Here is a 16,324-nt window from a genome sequence, read left to right on the forward strand (position 1 = left end):
ATCATTCGCGTTAATTTCCACTCTGTCCCACCAGGGGGCAGACTGACTCAACAAATAACCTCCACCTCTGGGCATTCCCGCTTTTTTCAAAGGGAGTTGGGATTCGCGGAACTAAGGGTTTGGAACTGCAGAATTCTAAGACCGCCATCCGCTCAGCCCCTAGGAGGCCGCGAGCTCCCCTGCAAAAGTCCGCCCCCGACTCCGGTCAGTTCCCGGTGCCTTCCCCACCGTCCATCCTCAGCCTCGGACCCAAAGCCCCGCGGCTGTGGGCGTCGAGGTTACACCCCCTTTCCCTTCACCCCGGCCCCTCTGGCCCCAGAACGGAAGAGCGAGGCCGAAGGAGGGGAGCAACAGTTGGCAGAGGGCTGCGGGCCGGGCCGGCGGAGGCGCGGGGCGGCCGAGGGGGCGGGGACAGCGCGGCACCGCCTCCGCCAGCTCCCGGAGCCTGGGCGGACCGCGAGGAAAACTTCCTCCTGGTCCGGCCCGGGGCCGGCGGCTCTGTCTGCCCGCCCACCGGCGCCCCCAGTGTCCGCCATGGCCAAAGCCTACGACCACCTCTTCAAGTTGCTATTGATCGGGGACTCGGGGGTGGGCAAGACGTGTCTGATCATTCGCTTCGCCGAGGACAGCTTCAACAGCACCTACATCTCCACCATCGGTGAGCCCCCGGGCCGCAGCCTCGTCCTTGGGGGTCCCCAAGCGCCACTCCCTCCACCCCTGCCTCGGGCGCTCCCGCCGAGCTTGGCGGGTGCTGCCCACGCCCCCGACCCCGGGCTCCCCGCACCCGCGCCGGCGCGGCTCTGCCCTCACGATCCTCGGCGCTGGACGCCTGAGACCACTTTCCACAATGCCTGCGCCCCTCCCGGGAGCCTGTCCCCAGTGCTGCCGGCCACTTCCGTCCACTGAGCGCCACTCCGTCCCCTGGCAGCCCTGCCACCCCTGCCGTGCGGTCACTGCCCAGGCTTCGGGCAGGGGCTCGTGGAGGGTCAGCCCGGCCGGCAGGGCGGGGAGAAGGGGACTTTCGGGGTCTCTGAGTCAGCCTGGTGACTCAGAGGGCCCCAGCGGGTGTGCGGGAGGCGCCCGCGTTCCTGCCGGGAAGAACCGGGTCTCCCCAACCCCCTCCATCTGCCCCCACCTCCTCTGGCCTGGGGAATGAGCCGGCGTGGGGTGGGAGACTCTCAGGACCACACCGCTGACAAAGGGCAAGAGAAACGCCCCTTTCCCAGCTCAGCCTCGCCTCAGACTTCGTTGGCTCCGAGCCTGGCCCACCAGCTCACTCCCACGGGCCGGCACCAGGGACCTGACCCCTTCCTCCTTATCCCCGGGGCCAGCAGGGGCCGCGGCGCCCGGGGTAAAGAGCCCTCAGGAAACAGGGACGGGAAAGTCCGCGTTGGGGGCGGGGAGAGGCTGGACTGAGAAAGTTGTCAGCGGCAGGATTTTCTCCCCCTTGAGCCCCCACGTCCCCAAATCCAGACACCCCAAGTCCAGAGGGTCAGCTGACCCCACAAATAAAGCTGCCGGCCTCTTCCAACAAGGGTGCTGGGCGGTCACCTTCCCGGCAGAATTAAGTTCTGGCTCTGCCAGCACACACGTTAACACTCGCGCATCCACGTGCACACGCCTCAGCTCGTGCACTCCTACCCGCTAGGAATCGACTTCAAGATCCGCACCGTGGACATAGAGGGGAAGAAGATCAAACTGCAAGTCTGGTGAGAGACTCTCCGCCTGGCCAAGGCTTCCTCAGGGCCCCTGCGACCCCTGCCCTCCGTGTCCTTCCCTCCTGCCTCCCGACCACCTTCAGCGTCCCGCTCTTGCCTCCCTGGCTCCCCAGCATTTTCTGACACCGGCAACAGGTGTCTGTTGAGCTAGTATCTGGAAACAGGCTCCAAAGCAGTTAAACAGCGGCAAGCCGCAGCCCCAAGTCCGGTGCCGCAGCCCCAAGTCCGGTGCTCTCTCTCTAGACTCTGGTAGGCCCGGAAAGCAAGCAGGTGTTTACGTGGCCCGAGGCTTGGGAGAAGCATCAGGATGTGACAGATGAGAGCAGACCGGGACTCAGATGCTGATTCTGCCCCCTGACTCTGCTTGGCCAGCCGGCCTCTCCAAAGCCGTGTCTTCCCTTGTTAAAGAGGACACTAAGGCATGACTCATGTGCATAGGCCAGGTTGGATAAAATAACACACACACAGCTAGTGAGCCTTACACAGTGCTTGGCATGGAGCTAGCAGTCAACGGATAAATGGGCGACACCTTGGACGCGGCCTTTAGGATGGGACTTCCCCCATCGGAGTCTCAGGGCTCCAAGTCCAGCTCAGCCCCTGACACCCCCCAGCCCCTGCCCCTGTTTCCTGCTGATGCACACCTGGAAGCAGCAGGTGGTGATCCGAGTGACTGGGTCACTCCCGCCCACATGGGAGCCCCAGATGGAGCTCCTGGCTCCCCACTCATCTGGTCCAGCCCTGGGTGCTGCAGGCAGTGGAGGATGAATCAGAGGATGGGAGATCTCTGTGTCTTCTCTCTGCCTTTCTCATGAAAAAATAACAAACTAAAACAAAAAGCACACCAAGAGCGCATGGTCAGACCAGTCGGGAACATAGGACATCATGTAAGATTCCCGAAGGACATCATGTAAGATTCTTGAAGGGAAACAGCACGACAAGCGACATCTGTCATCCCTTCCCCCGTACTGTTCCCTGTGTCCGGCCTTCCAGTCTCCCTGTGTTGCAGAAGCTGGAGTCTTTACTTTTCGCTTTTTGTTTTATTTATCAGAGAGGCAGGGAGACCTCTCATGGCTGGTTCACTCCCCAAATGCCCTCAAGGGGCCAGAGACCAAAGCCAGGAGCTGGGAACTCCATCCGGGGCTCCCACGTGGGTGGCAAGAACCCAAGCACTTGAGCCATCGCTGCTGCCTCCCAGCGTCTGCAGTAGCAGGAAGCTGGAATCCAGAGCTTGAGCCAAGGGGGCAAAGCCAAGCGCTCTGATATGAGATGCATGGAATCTTAACCACTAGATCAAATGCCCAGCTTGCAAAAGCTAAGTTCTTGGGGGGGGGGGTTCTCCTTTCTCCCCTTGGAAAACTCCCGATTTTATCCCACCCTGTGACACCTGCTTCTTCAGGGACACGGCTGGCCAGGAACGGTTCAAGACCATAACCACTGCCTACTACCGCGGAGCCATGGTATGGAAGCCCGTGCCTGCTGAAGGGCTGGTGCCACAAGACAATGCCTGCAGCTTTAGGAGCAGAGGGTGGGGCTGGCGCAGGGACAATGGGGGGCGTGGGGGCGGCCCACGGTGGCCCAGCATTTAGAGAGCCGAGAGGGACCTGCAGGGCACTTAGCAGGCAGTGGGACGCCTAAGCAAGACAATGATGCCATTTCCAGGGCATCATCCTGGTCTACGACATCACAGATGAGAAATCCTTCGAGAACATTCAGAACTGGATGAAAAGCATCAAAGAGGTAGGACTCCCCGGAGGAGGTGGAGGTGAGAGGATTGTGTAGACCCTGCTGGAGGATGAGGGGCGCTGTAGCGCGGGCAGAACCCCGACTTCGCCTGTGCTGCCCTTTTGCCCCCAGAATGCCTCTGCTGGGGTCGAGCGCCTCCTGCTGGGGAACAAGTGTGACATGGAGGCCAAGAGGAAGGTGCGGAAGGAGCAGGCCACCAAGGTGAGCGCCAGGCAGGGCCTCCTGCGCCTGGGCGGGTATGGAGGACTTGAGGACTCGGCTTCCCACCCTTTCCCAACTCCTCCCCCCCAACACACACACACTTTACCCGCTGCAGCTGGCCCAGGAGCATGGAATCCGGTTTTTCGAGACAAGTGCCAAGTCCAGCGTGAATGTGGATGAGGTGAGCCGCCCCCTCCATAGATGCAATAGTGCTCGACAGATTCATTACCCCCACAATCCGTTCTGCCCACCTCCCCTCCCCCCTGTAGGCTTTCAGCTGCCTGGCCCGGGACATCTTGCTCAAGTCTGGAGGCCGCAGATCGGTGAGTTGGGTCCGCTGCGCCGGGTGCGGCTGCTCTTGTGTTGGGAGCGACAGCTGCGGAGCGCTCAGGTTCCCCGCCGGGGCGGGCGACTTCGGCGGCTTCCCGCCCCACTCACACCCTGCCCCGGCCCTTCTCTCTCGCTCCAGGGAAATGGCAGCAAGACCCCTGGCACCCAGCTGAAAACCGGCGACAAGCGGAACGCCAGCAAGTGCTCCCTGGGCTGAGGACCGGGCGGGCCTCCCCTCCGCACGCCAGGCGGCCGGACCTGGGGCGCGCGGGGCTGAGGGCCTTGGAGGGGTAGGAGGGGTAGGAGGGTAGATGGTAAGGAGAAAGGAGAGAAGGAGAGAGGAAAGGAAGAAGCGAGGGAAATGAGAGGCAGGGAGAAGGGAGGAGCGAGCCTTGAGGAAGTGGCAGAAGGTGAGCAGGGAGGCGGAGAGGGAGGAGGCGGGGAGGCACGGGCGGCTTCGGGCCCCAGCCCTGCCCTGGGTTTTCAAGCAAACACGAAAGAGTCTGTTACTGGATCAGAGGTCAGGGCCCCGGGAGAGGCTGGCCTGGCGGCAGCCTGAAGTTTTCTCACTCTGCACGGTCTTTGTCAGCATTAAAGGCCACCGTTTGCACAGACGTCCCTGCCTTGCACGCGTTGCTTTATTATCCAAATTCTCTCTCCACTCAAATCCAGTTCATGCCCCTCGAGTGTGGGTTCCTGTGGCACTGGCCCGGCCCGGCCCCACCCCTCCTCCAGCTGGTTCCTCCGTGAGGAGCAGGCGGTAGCAGGTCCTGAGGACCTGCGCGTCTTCGCTGCACGTGGGCTCCCGAGGGCTGCGCGGCAGAGCCTCCTCCTGCACACAGGACCTGTGGCCGGAGAGGGACTCTCACACGCCAGCCGGGGAGGAACAGGAGCTGGCGTTTGCCTGATGCCCGGTGCCCGCTTCTTTCATTCTGCCACATGGGCATTTCCCTGTGTGGTGGGCATCACTGTCTGGTTTTCCTCCCTCACGCTTTTCGAATTTTTAGAAATTTTTATTTAGTTATTTTTCACTTCATTTGAAATACCGAGTTGTTTTTGTTTGTTTGTTTGTTTGTTTGTTTTTTAAAGATTCATTTATTTATTTGAAAGTCAGAGTTACAGAGAGAGATCTTCCATCCGCTGGTTCACTTCCCAGGTGGCTACGACAGCCGGGAATGTGCAAGCCCAGAGCCAGGAGCCAGGAGCCAGGAGCTTCTTCTGGACCTCCCACATAGGTGCAGGGGCCCACGCACTTGGGCCATCTGCTGCTGTTTCCCAGGTGCATTGGCAGGGAGCTGGGATGGAACTGGAACAGCTGGGGGCAGGAACTGGCACTCAGATGGGATGCTGGCATTGCAGGAGGCAGCTTACACCCGTTATGCCACAATGCTGGCCCTGAAAGATATTCTATCTGCTAGCTCACTCCCCAAATGCCTATAATAGCCAGGACTGGGCCAGGCCAAAACTGGGAGCCCAGGAGTCAGTCTGGGTCTCCCACAGATAGGGAGAGTGACAAAGAGGTTTTCCATCAGCTGGTTCACTCCTCAAATGCCCACAATAGCCAGGGTTGGGCCAGACTGAAGCTAGGAGCTAGGAGCTCAAATCTGTGTGGTGGCAGAGACCCAAGTCCTTAAGCCATTGCAGGAAACTGGAATCAGAGAAACACGGCTGGGACTCACACCCAGGTACTCCGTCTGGGATGCAGGCGTACCAAGCAGTGTCTTAACTGCTGGGCCAAATGTCCATCCCATTTATCTGTTTTTGTAGGGAAGGAAAATAAGACACAAAAGAGATTCATTTACTATTATTATTTATTATTTATTGGGTATCTACTATGTGCCAGGCTCAATGGTCAGTTAACATAGTCTTTGGATAGTACTTATAAACAGAACAAGCAATTTTTAACAAAAACAACTCTTTTAAAAATATTTTCTAAAGATTTATTTTTCATTTATCTCTTACAGAGAGAGGAGGAGGGACAGAGACAGAGAGAGAGACTGTCCATCTGCTGGTTCACTCCCCCAAATGGCTGCCAACTGCCAGAGCTGGGCCAGGCCTAGTTAGGAGCCTGGAGCTTCTTCCAGGTCCCCCACGTGGGTGGAGGGTCCCAAGCATTTGGACCATCTCCACTGCTTTCCCAGGCACATTAGCAGAGAGCTGGATCAGAAGTGGAGCAGCCCGGTCTCAAACGAGCACCCACATGGGATGCCGGCACTGCAGACTGAGGCTTAACCTGCTACAGCACACTGCTGGCCCCTGAGAGTGAAGAGAGAGAGCGCGCATGTGCTGAGACCTGCTGAATCACTCCCTAAGCGGCTACAATGGCCAGGGCTGAGCCAGGCTGAAACCAGAAGCCCAGAACCTCATCTGGCCTCCCACGTGGGTGACAAGGGCCCAAGTACTCAGCCATCTGCTGCTTTTGCAGGCACATCAGCAGGGAGCTGGATCAGAAGCAGAGAAGAGGCCGGTGCTGTGGTATAGTAGGTTAAGCCTCCACCTGCAGCGCAGGCGTCACATATGTGTGCCAGTTTGAATCCCAGCTGCTCCTTCTCCAATCCAGCTCCTGCTGATGGCCTGGGAAAGCAGTAGAAGATGATCAGAGACCTGGAAGAAGCTCCTGGCTCCTGGCTTTGGATCAGCTCAGCTCTGGCCACTGCGGCCATCTGGGAAGTGAGCCAGGGAATTGAAGACCTTTCTCTGCCTCTCCTTTCTGTCTGTAACTCTGCCTCTCAAATAAATAAATAAATCTTAAAAAAAAAAAAAAACAAACAGCAGCAGAGCAGACTGCAAAGAGCACTCCATATGAGATGCCTGTCAGTGTTGCAAACAGTCCCTTAACCCTGCTGTGCCACACTCTGGCCTCTAAAACAACTCTTAACTACTGAATAAAGATGGCAAAAATATTGACCTGTAAAAGAACCACCACCAAAACATTTAGGCTCAATGCACTGTTCTCTTAAGCATATATAGCCCCCTTCCACATTGTTTGCCTTTTTAAGCTGATTTATTTATATGAAAGACACATACACAGATTTCTTATCCACTGATTTAATCCCCAAATGTGCTAACAGCCAGGGCTGGACCAGGCTGAAGCCAGGATCCAGGAACTCCACCTGGGACTCCCATGTGGCTAGATGTCAGGCAGCCATCAGCTGTTGCATCCTGGGGTATGCGTTAGCAGGAAGTTGAACTTTTGCATGCTGGGGTGTGCCTTAGGAAGCTGGAATCAGGAGAGGAGCTGTGACTCAAACCCAGACGCTCAGATGTGGGATGCAGGCATCCCAAGCAGTGCCTTAACTACTGTGTCAAATGCCACCCACAGACATGTTTTTCTCCTTAAGTTTTTATTTATTTAGTTAATTTATTTGAGAGGGAGAGACAGGCAGAGATCTTCCATCTGCTTGCTCACTCCCCAAAGGCCCACAACAGCTGGAGCTGGGCCAGGCCAAAGCCAGGGGCCAGGAACTCCATCCTGCTCTCCCCAAATCACGGCAGAAACCCAAGCACTGGGGCCATCATCTGCCGCCTCCCAGGTACATTAGCAGGAAGCTAGATCCAAAGCTAAGACAAGACTCTTCCCATGTGAGATGTTGGTGTTCCAAGTGTGGCTTAAGCCGCATGCCACAGCTCCCACCTACCCACTGACACATTTTTTTTTAAGCTCCATGCCCCTTTCTATGTACTTTTTATTTAAGATTTATTTTATGTGAAAGAGTTATAGAGAGAGACGAAGAGGCAGAGACCTTCTATCCATTAGCTGCAACTGGGCCAATCTGGGTCTCCCACATGGGTGGCAGGGGTAAAGCACATGGGCCATCTTCTGCTTTCCCAGGTGCATTAGCAGGGAGCTGGATCAGAAGTGGAGCAGCTGGGACTTGAACTGGCACCTATATGAGATGTCAGCATTGCAGGCAGCAGCTTTACCCTCTATGCCACAATGCTGGCCCCTACACTTTTTTTTAAAAAGATTTATTTATTTGAAAGTCAGAGTTACACAGAGAGAGGAGAGGCAAAGAAAGAGAGAGAGAGGTCTTCCATCTGTCAATTCACTCCCCAACTGGAGCTGCACCAATCTGAAGCCAGGAGCCAGGAGCTTCTTCCAGGTCTCCCATATGGGTGCAGGGGCCCAAGGACTTGGACCATCTTCCACTGCTTTCCCAGGCCATAGCAGAGAGCTGGATCGAAAGAGGAGCAGCTGGGACTAGAACCGGTGTCTATACAGGATGCCGGTGCTTCAGGCCAGGGCTTTAACCCACTGCGCCACAGCACTAGCCCCTACACTTATTTTTTTTTTTAAGATTTATTTTATTTTGTTTGAAAAGCAGAGTTATATAGAGAGAAATCTTCCATCCACTAGTTCACTCCTCAAATAGCCATATGTAATGACTGGCATTGCACATGGCAGCTGAACCTGCTATACCACAGTGCCAGCCCCTGTCTCTATACATTTCAAATAAATAAAACTTTAAGGCCAGCGCCGTGGCTCAATAGGCTAATCCTCCGCCTGTGGCGCCGGCACCCCGGGTTCTAGTTTCAGTTGGGGCGCCGGGTTCTAGTCCTGGTTGCTCCTCTTCCAGTCCAGCTCTCTGCTGTGGCCCAGGAGGGCAGAGGAGGATGGCCCAAGTGTTTGGGTCCCTGCACCTGCATGGGAGACCAGGAGGAAGCACCCAGCTCCTCGCTTTGGATCGGTGCAGCACCGGCCATAGTGGCCATTAGGGTGGTGAAGCAATGGAAGGAAGACCTTTCTCTCTGTCTCTCTCTCACTGTCTATAACTCTCTCTCTGTCTCTCACTAACTCTGCCTGGCCAAAAAAAAAAAAAAAAAAGAAAAAAAAATTGACAAATAAAATTCATGAGACAATTTTGCTGCTTTAAAAACACATGTAGGGGGCGCTGTGGTGTAGTGGGCTAAGCTGCTGTCTGCAGCACTGGCATCCCATATGGGGGTGCCAGTTCAAGTCCTGGCAGTTCCACTTCTGATCCAGCCCCCTGCTAATGGCCTTGGAAAGGCTGCCTGGCCCAGCCCCAGCCATTGCGGCCATCTGGGGAGTGAACCAGCTGATGGAAGATGTGTTTCTTCCTCTCTCTCTGTAACTCTGCCTTTCAAATAAATAAATAAAATCTTAAAAAAAAAAAGAAAGCAAAAATGAAATGTGGAGAGACAGAGACAGAATTCCCATCTGCTGTTCACTGCCCAAATGCCCACAGCCAGGGCTGGGCCAGGCTGAAGCCAGGAGCTCAGAACTCAGTCCAGGTCCTCCACAGGGCTGCGGGGGCCCCAGTACTTGAGTCATCACCTCCTGACTGCCAGGGTGAGCATTAGCAGGAAAACAGAAATGGGAGGGGAGGCAGGGCTTGAACCGTGGTGCTCCCATAGGGGGTGGTGGTGCTCCAAGCTGCATCTCTTTTGCTGCACCAAATGCCTAGCCCCAAATTTGATTAAAAACAATTTATTTATTTATTTGAAAGGTAGAGTTACAGAGTGAGAGATCTTCCATCTACTAGTTCACTCCACAAATGGCCTCAACAGCTAGGGCTGTGCCAGGCCAAAGCCAGGGGCCAAAAGCTTCATTCCGTCTCCCAGGTAGGTGCAGAAGCCCAAGCACTCGGGGCATCTTCTGCTGCTTTCCGAGGCACATAAGCAGAGAGCTGGATGGGAAGTGGAGCAGCCGAGACTCGAACTGGTGCCCGTATGGGGTGCTGGCACTGCAAGCTGCAACTTAACCTGCTATGCCACAGCACTGGCTCTACAAATTTGATTTCTTAACAAAAGACTTATTATTTATTTATTTGAAAGTCAGAGTTATGCAGAGAGAGAGAGAGAGGTCTTCCATCCGATGGTTCACTCCCCAGTTGGCCACAACGGCCAGAGCTGTGCCAAAGCCAGAAGCCAGGAGCTTCTTCCGGGTTTCCCACACGGGTGCAGGGGCCCAAGGACTTGGGCCATCTTCTCCTGCTTTCCCAGGCCATAGCAGAGAGCAGAATTGGAAGAAGAGCAGCCGGGACTACAACCGGCGCCCATATGGGATGCCGGTGCTTCGGGCCAGGGCATTAACCCGCTGCGCCACAGTGCCGGCCCCAAAATTTGATTTTTTATCACCATGAAATTGTCAGATTTGGCCTAGAGAAAATGGACAATATGTGCCACTAGGTATTTTGTTCACTGATATAATGCTCAAGGCAATTAAGAAACCCTCAAAGTTTTGATGTAAAAGTGGGTGTCTCTACCCTGCAGTCAGAAATGGAGCCCTTTCTTGTGCTGGTGTTTCTATTGGTAAAAGACCACTCAGAAAAAAATCTGACAGTGCTAGGAGAAATAGCAATTTGATAAATGTAATAAAATAATTTGATAAATGTATTAAGTAGCCCAGCTTTGATGAGCTAATGGGATGGCTTATGTTTGAGTTCTATAGTCAACAGCCTACCTGGTTTAATTTTCTTTAAAAGACAAATGTGGGGCAGGGGGCAGCCCTGCACTGTGGCACAGTGGGTTAAAGCCCTGGCCTGCAGTGCCGCATCCCATATGGGCTTTGGTTTGAGTCCTGGCTGCTCCACTTCCCACCCAGCTCCCTGCTAATGCCCCTGGAAAAGCAGCAGAGAATGGTCCAAGCACTTCACCCCCTGCACCCATGTGGGAGACCTGGATGAAGCTCTTGGCTCCTGGTTTCATTCTGCCCCAGCCCTGGCCCTTTCTGCCATTTGGGGAGTGAACTTGCTGATGGAGGATTCTCTCTCTTTCTCTCTGTCTCTCCTTCTCTCTCTCTGTAACTCTGCCTTTCAAATAAATAAATCTTTTTCTAAAAAAAAAAAAAAAAGGTAGGATTACAATAAAAAGTAAGAAATACCAAGAGTTCAATCAAAAAAATCTAAAAACCTAAAAGCTAAAAAAAAACCTAAAAGCTAAAAACTACTGGAAAAAAAAGGGGGCTGGCTGAAGCTCCTAGCCCCTGGCTTTGCCTGGCCCAGTTGCTGGCCATTATGGCCATGGAGAATGGACCAGCAGACAAAGAGCTGTCTCTCTCTCTCTCTCTCTCTCTCTCTCTCTCTCTCTCTCTGTAACTCTTTTCTTTCTTTTTCTAAAAGATTTATTTATTTATTTGAAAGACAGAAATACAGAGAGATAAGGAGAGACAGAGAGAATCTTCATTCGCTGGTTCACTCTCCAAATGGCTGCAACGGCCTGGGCTGCGCCAGGCTGAAGCCATGAGCCAGGCGCTTCATCCGAATCTCATATGTGCGTGCAGAGGTCCAAGTACTTGCGCCATTCTCCACTGCTTCACCAGGCGCATTAGCAGGGAGCTGGACCTGAAGTGAAGCAGCTGGACTCTAATCTGCACCCATATGGGCTGCCCGCACTGCAGGAGGCTTAACCCTCTACACCACAGCGCTAGCCTCACGTAGCTATGATTTTCAAATAAATACATAAATCTTTAAAAAAAAAAAAAAACTACTGGAAGAAAACCCACAACCTACTTTTTGTCACAACTATACACAAACACACACAATAACTTGAACAATTAAACAATCAAAGCAAAAGTAAAGCTCAGCCTTCATCAATTTCATTTTATTTTTTTTAAAAGATTTATTTGTTTATTTAAAAGGCAGAGTTGCAGAGAGGCAGAGGAAGAGAGAGAGAGAGGGAGGTCTTCCATCCGCTGGTTCACTCCTCAGATGGCCACAACAGCTGGAGCTGTGCCAATCCAAAGCCAGGAGCCAGGAGCTTCTTCCAGGTCTCCCAAAGGGATGCAGGGTCCCAAGGACTTGGACCATCTTCTACTGCTTTCCCAGACCATAGCAGAGAGCTGGAGCAGCCAGGTCTTGAACCAGAACCCATATGGGATGCCAGCACTGCAGGCAATGGCTTTACCTGCTATGCCATCGTCCCAGCCCCTCATCAGTTTTTTAAAAAGATTGGGGCCGGCACTGTGGTGTATCGGGTAAGCTGCTGCCTGCAGTGCCGGCATCCCATATGAGTGCTGGTTCAAGTCCCGGCTGCTCCACTTCCAACCCAGCTCTCTGCTAAGGCCTGGGAAAGAAGAAGATGGCCCAAGTCCTTGGGACCCTCACCCACGTGGGAAGACCCGGATGAAGCTCCTGGCTCCTGACTATGGACTGGTGAAGCTCTGGCCGTTGCAGCCAAGGGGGAGTGAAACAGTAGATGGAAGATCTCTTTCTGCTCTCCTTCTCTCTGTGTGTAACTCTGACTTTCAAATAAATAAAAAATAAAGGATTTGTTAATTTATTTGTAACACAGGATGACAGATGGATCTTCTATCTGCTGGCTCATTCCCCAAATGGACTGAGCTAGAAACTCCATCTGGGTTCTCTACATGGGTGGCAGGGATCCACATTTTGGGCTGTCATCCACAGCCTCCCTGGTTCATGAGCAGAAATCTGCAGAGGAAGCTCAGAGCAGCCAGGATTCCCAAGCAGCCAGAGGCTCTACTGCTGCTCTCCGACGTCCACCCCACCAGGATTTAACTCCCACTCAGTGGTCTTTTCGCAGTCTTGTTGTCCTTGCTCTCGACATGCCAGCTTTAGGCCTGATGGGAAGACATAGAATTCATGGGACATATCACCAGATTTATTCTGTGTGTAATTTTATTTATTTATTTTCATTTTAAGCAGAGAGATACCTTCTATCTACTGGCTCACTCTCCAAATGCCCCCAACAGCCAGGGCAGGGTCAGACTGAAGCCAGGAGCTCAGAACTCAGTCTAGGTCTCATAAGTGGGTGGCAGGGACCCATGGACTTCGGCCATCATCTGCTCTCTCCCACGATATGCATTAGCAAGAAACTGGATCGGAAGCAGAGCCAGGACTTGCACCAGGCACTCTGATATGGGATGTGCATGTTCCAGGTGGCAATGTAACCACTGAGCCAAATGCCTGCCCCCAGATACACGTTAAACCCCAAATAAAGTACTCGAGGGGCAAGTGTTTGGCCTAGCGGTGGTCTCCTGATCCCACGTCAGAGTGCCTGGGTTCCATATCTGGCTAGAGCGGTTAATACTGTGCCATATTAGGCTAAGCCTCCGCCGGTGGCGCTGGCATCCCATATGGGCAACAGCTCGTGTCTCAGCTGCTCCTCTTCCGATCCAGCTCTCTGCTTGTGGCTTGGGAAAGCAGTGGAAGATGGCCCAAGTCCTTGGGTCCATAAACCCATGTGGGAGACCCGGAAGAAGCTCCTGGCTCCTGGCTTCATTTCAGATCCACTCAGCTCCAGCTGTTGCAGCCATCTGGGGAGTGAACCAGTAGATGGAATCTCTGTCACTCTGCCTTTCATAAAAATAAATAAATAAATAAATAAATAAATAAATCTTTAAAAAAGAAATCTGGCTGGACTCCTGACTCCAGCTTCCTGCTAAATGCAGATCCTCAGAGGGCAGTGCTGACCCCAGTAGTTGGGTCCCTGCCACACAAATGTTGACCTGGATCAAGTTCCAGGCTCCTGGCTTCAGCCTAGCCCAGCCCCAGTCTTTGTATTTGAAGAGTGAATCAGAGGAAGGGAGCTCTCTGTGTGTCAGTTTGCTTCTCAAATAAATAATTAATGAAGATGAAAAATAAAGTGCTCTAGTCCTTAGGGCTATGCTGAAGGGTGGTAGCAGTGGTCTTCAGAAAGACATCTTGGGAGCTAGTGTGTGGCACAGCAGATTAAGCTGGCACCTGCGACACCAACATCCCATGTGAGTGCTGGTTCAAATCCCGCTGCTCCATTTCCAATCCATCTCCCTGCTAATGTGCCTGGCAAAGCAGCTAAAGGTGGCCTGGCTGCCTGGGCCCCTACCACCCACGTGGAAGATCTGTATGGAGTTCCAGGCTCCTGGCTTGAGAGTCATTGAGGCCATCTGGGGGTGAACTAGTGGATAGAAGATGATCTCTCCCTCTCTCTCTGTAACTCTGCCTTTCAAATAAAAATCTTTAAAAAACAAAGACATTGTGGGAGAAGAGAATGAAGAGTGGAGCTAACAAGGAAAAAACATGGACACAAAGCCCTAGATCTTGAGGTCCACAGTATCTTATTAGCACCTATATATGAAATTTTGAAAACATTTATTCATTTATTTATTTGAAAAACAGAGTTACAGAGAGAGAAGGAGAGACAAAGAGAGATCTTCCAACTGCCGGTTCACTCCCAAATGGCTGCCAAGGACGGTGCTGGGCCAGGTCAAAGCCAGGAGCCAGGAGCTTCTTCCCTATCTCCAACATGGGTAGCAGGGGCCCAAGCACATGGGTCATCCTCCATTGCCTTCCCAGGTGCATTAGCAGGGAACTGGATCAGAAGTAGAACAGGTAGGACATGAACCAGTGCTCAGGTAGCAGCTCTACCCACTACACAACACCTGCCCCTGAAATATATTTTCAAAAATGTTTTTCTTGGGTCTAGCATTGCAGTGAGTTGAGCCTCCACCTGCAACACATATGGGTGCTGGTTTGCATCCCAGCTGCTCTGCCTCCTGGGGAGGCAGCAGATGGCCCAGGTTCTTGGACCCTTGACCCCCACATGAAGACCCAGATGCAGTTCCAGGCTCCTGGCTTTGGCCTGGCCCAGCCCTACACTGAGGCCATTTGGGGAGTGAGCCAGCAGATGGAGGCCCTCTCTCCCTTCCCTTTCCCCGCCCCTCCTGTAACTCTGCTTTTCAAATAAGCATATAAATTTAAAAAATGTTTTTTTCTCCCTCTTAATCCTTGGTGCATTTTTTTTTCTTAAGTTTATTTATTTGAAGGCAGTGACAGAAACAGAGATCTTCTTACCCACTGTTTACATCCCCAAATGCCTACAACAGCCAGAGCTGAGCCAGGCAGAAGCCAGGAACCAGGAACCCCATCCAGGCTTCCCATGTAGGAGGCAAGGCTCGGGCCGTCACCCACTGCCTCCAGGATGAGCAGGAAGCCAGACGGGATGCGGAGGTGTGACTGGATCCCAAGCAGCAGCTGAGCCACAACTCCCACCTGGAAGTTTAGCTTCAGTATCTACTTGTCTATCTGATGAGCATCCAAGAAAACTCAACTCACAAGGTCTCGCTGTGCAGGAGGCTGCAGGCACACATGTATGTGACATTAGGAGGGAAATAAGGGCAGAACAGCAGACAGTGAAATAGGAACTCGGAGTGTGGGTCAAGTCACTGCAGGGCTGAGTCTACAGCATGCTTTAACACCAGCGGGGTGGAAAGCTGACGTTAACCTTTGGCCCAGGAGCTGGAAGTGTGGGCTCGTGCCTCAGCTTTCCTACTCCCTAGCTTGCTGACTTTACTTACAAACGGGTGTAACACTGATGCCTCAGGATTACTGAGCAGTACTAAAATAAGCTGAATGTTGAATTCAAAAAGTATGACAGGAGTGGGCGCTTGGCCTGGTAGTGAAGATGCCGGGTCCCACACTGGAGCTCCTGGGCCATCGTCCCCATAGTCTCGGCTCCCAGATTCCAGCTTCCTGGTAATATGAAGCCTGGGACCCAGCGGTGATGGCTTCAGTAGTTGGGTCTTTGCCACCCATGTAGGAAACCCGGGTTGAATTCCATTCCTGGCCGCAGGCCTCGTTTCGGCCAGTGGTGCACATTAGGGGAGTGAACCTGTCCCAGGAGATGCCAGTCTTTGTCTAGCCCATAGGAAGAAAAAAAAAGGAAGACAGAACTGTGAACCAGTATCATAGGGAGAATAAAATAAACATTTCCAGACACATTTCACTCGCATCTCGGAAGAAAGGCTAGAAGACGCACGCGGGCATTTCCGTTTTTGCAGCTGACAAGCACGTGGCCCTCGACGCAACACCTCCTGGGCCTGTAAATATCACTGCACTCAGGACTACTGCACGAGTAGGAGCCGGGGCGCGCGGAGAACACCTGGGGAGCTCATCCCAAGGGCCAGCTCTGCGGAGTGCTGAGCAAGCACCATGAAGCGCCGTGACGCGTGCGGCTGCGTGGACTGGGGGGGAGCGCAGAGCGGCAGGACGGTTCACGCTCAGCGTGTCCCAGGTATTCCCGCTCCCGCAGGGAGCACAAAATGCAGTTTCGCCTCCATCCGACGCCGCCCACTCAGCTTCTCCCCAGGACCATCGCGTGTAGGGACGGGAGTCAGAGACTGACGCTAAATGGCAAGCTCCGGGGCCTTCGTGAGGGAGCAGAGTCCTCGGAGGGCCATGTCTTCTCTCGTCCTAAAGTCTCCCTGCTCACCCAGCAGGCGTTCACGGGCAAACGGGAGACACCCGAGGCAGCGGCAGGGGAGTCACGGCCGCAGCCATTTCCTCCGCTCGCGTAAAAACTACCGGCCCCACAATGCAGCGGGGCGCCGAGCCAATGGGCAGCGAGAGGCAACGCCCACGGAGGGGCGGGCC

General features: G+C 53.6%; 1 protein-coding gene across 2 annotated transcripts; it reads left to right on the forward strand.

The window, feature by feature from the left end:
- The first annotated feature begins 387 nt into the window (after positions 1-387).
- Positions 388-4,607, forward strand: RAB13 (RAB13, member RAS oncogene family). 2 transcript variants are annotated; one of them, XM_002715478.5, is made up of 8 exons: positions 388-658; positions 1,649-1,709; positions 3,115-3,175; positions 3,378-3,455; positions 3,573-3,662; positions 3,778-3,843; positions 3,932-3,985; positions 4,132-4,607. In XM_002715478.5, the coding sequence occupies exons 1-8, from the start codon at positions 535-537 to the stop codon at positions 4,207-4,209; spliced, it is 612 nt and encodes a 203-aa protein (XP_002715524.1). In that variant the 5' UTR covers positions 388-534; the 3' UTR covers positions 4,210-4,607. The 2 variants fall into 2 exon arrangements, with proteins under 2 accessions (XP_002715524.1, XP_069933787.1); XM_070077686.1 differs by having other exon boundaries at positions 425-658; positions 2,767-3,175.
- Positions 4,608-16,324: the final 11,717 nt, after the last annotated feature.

This window comes from Oryctolagus cuniculus, chromosome 7 (genome assembly GCF_964237555.1).
Source record: "Oryctolagus cuniculus chromosome 7, mOryCun1.1, whole genome shotgun sequence".
Taxonomy (NCBI): domain Eukaryota; kingdom Metazoa; phylum Chordata; class Mammalia; order Lagomorpha; family Leporidae; genus Oryctolagus; species Oryctolagus cuniculus.

What these genes read in the sequence shown, in the direction of transcription:
- RAB13 (XM_002715478.5), top strand. Translation starts at nt 535, where the DNA reads ATGGCCAAAGCCTACGACCACCTCTTCAAGTTGCTATTGATCGGGGAC. An exon ending in AAGATCAAACTGCAAGTCTG is followed by an intron (nt 1,710 to 3,114) that starts GTGAGAGACTCT and finishes CTGCTTCTTCAG; the next exon opens with GGACACGGCTGGCCAGGAAC. An exon ending in CCAGCGTGAATGTGGATGAG is followed by an intron (nt 3,844 to 3,931) that starts GTGAGCCGCCCC and finishes TCCCCCCTGTAG; the next exon opens with GCTTTCAGCTGCCTGGCCCG.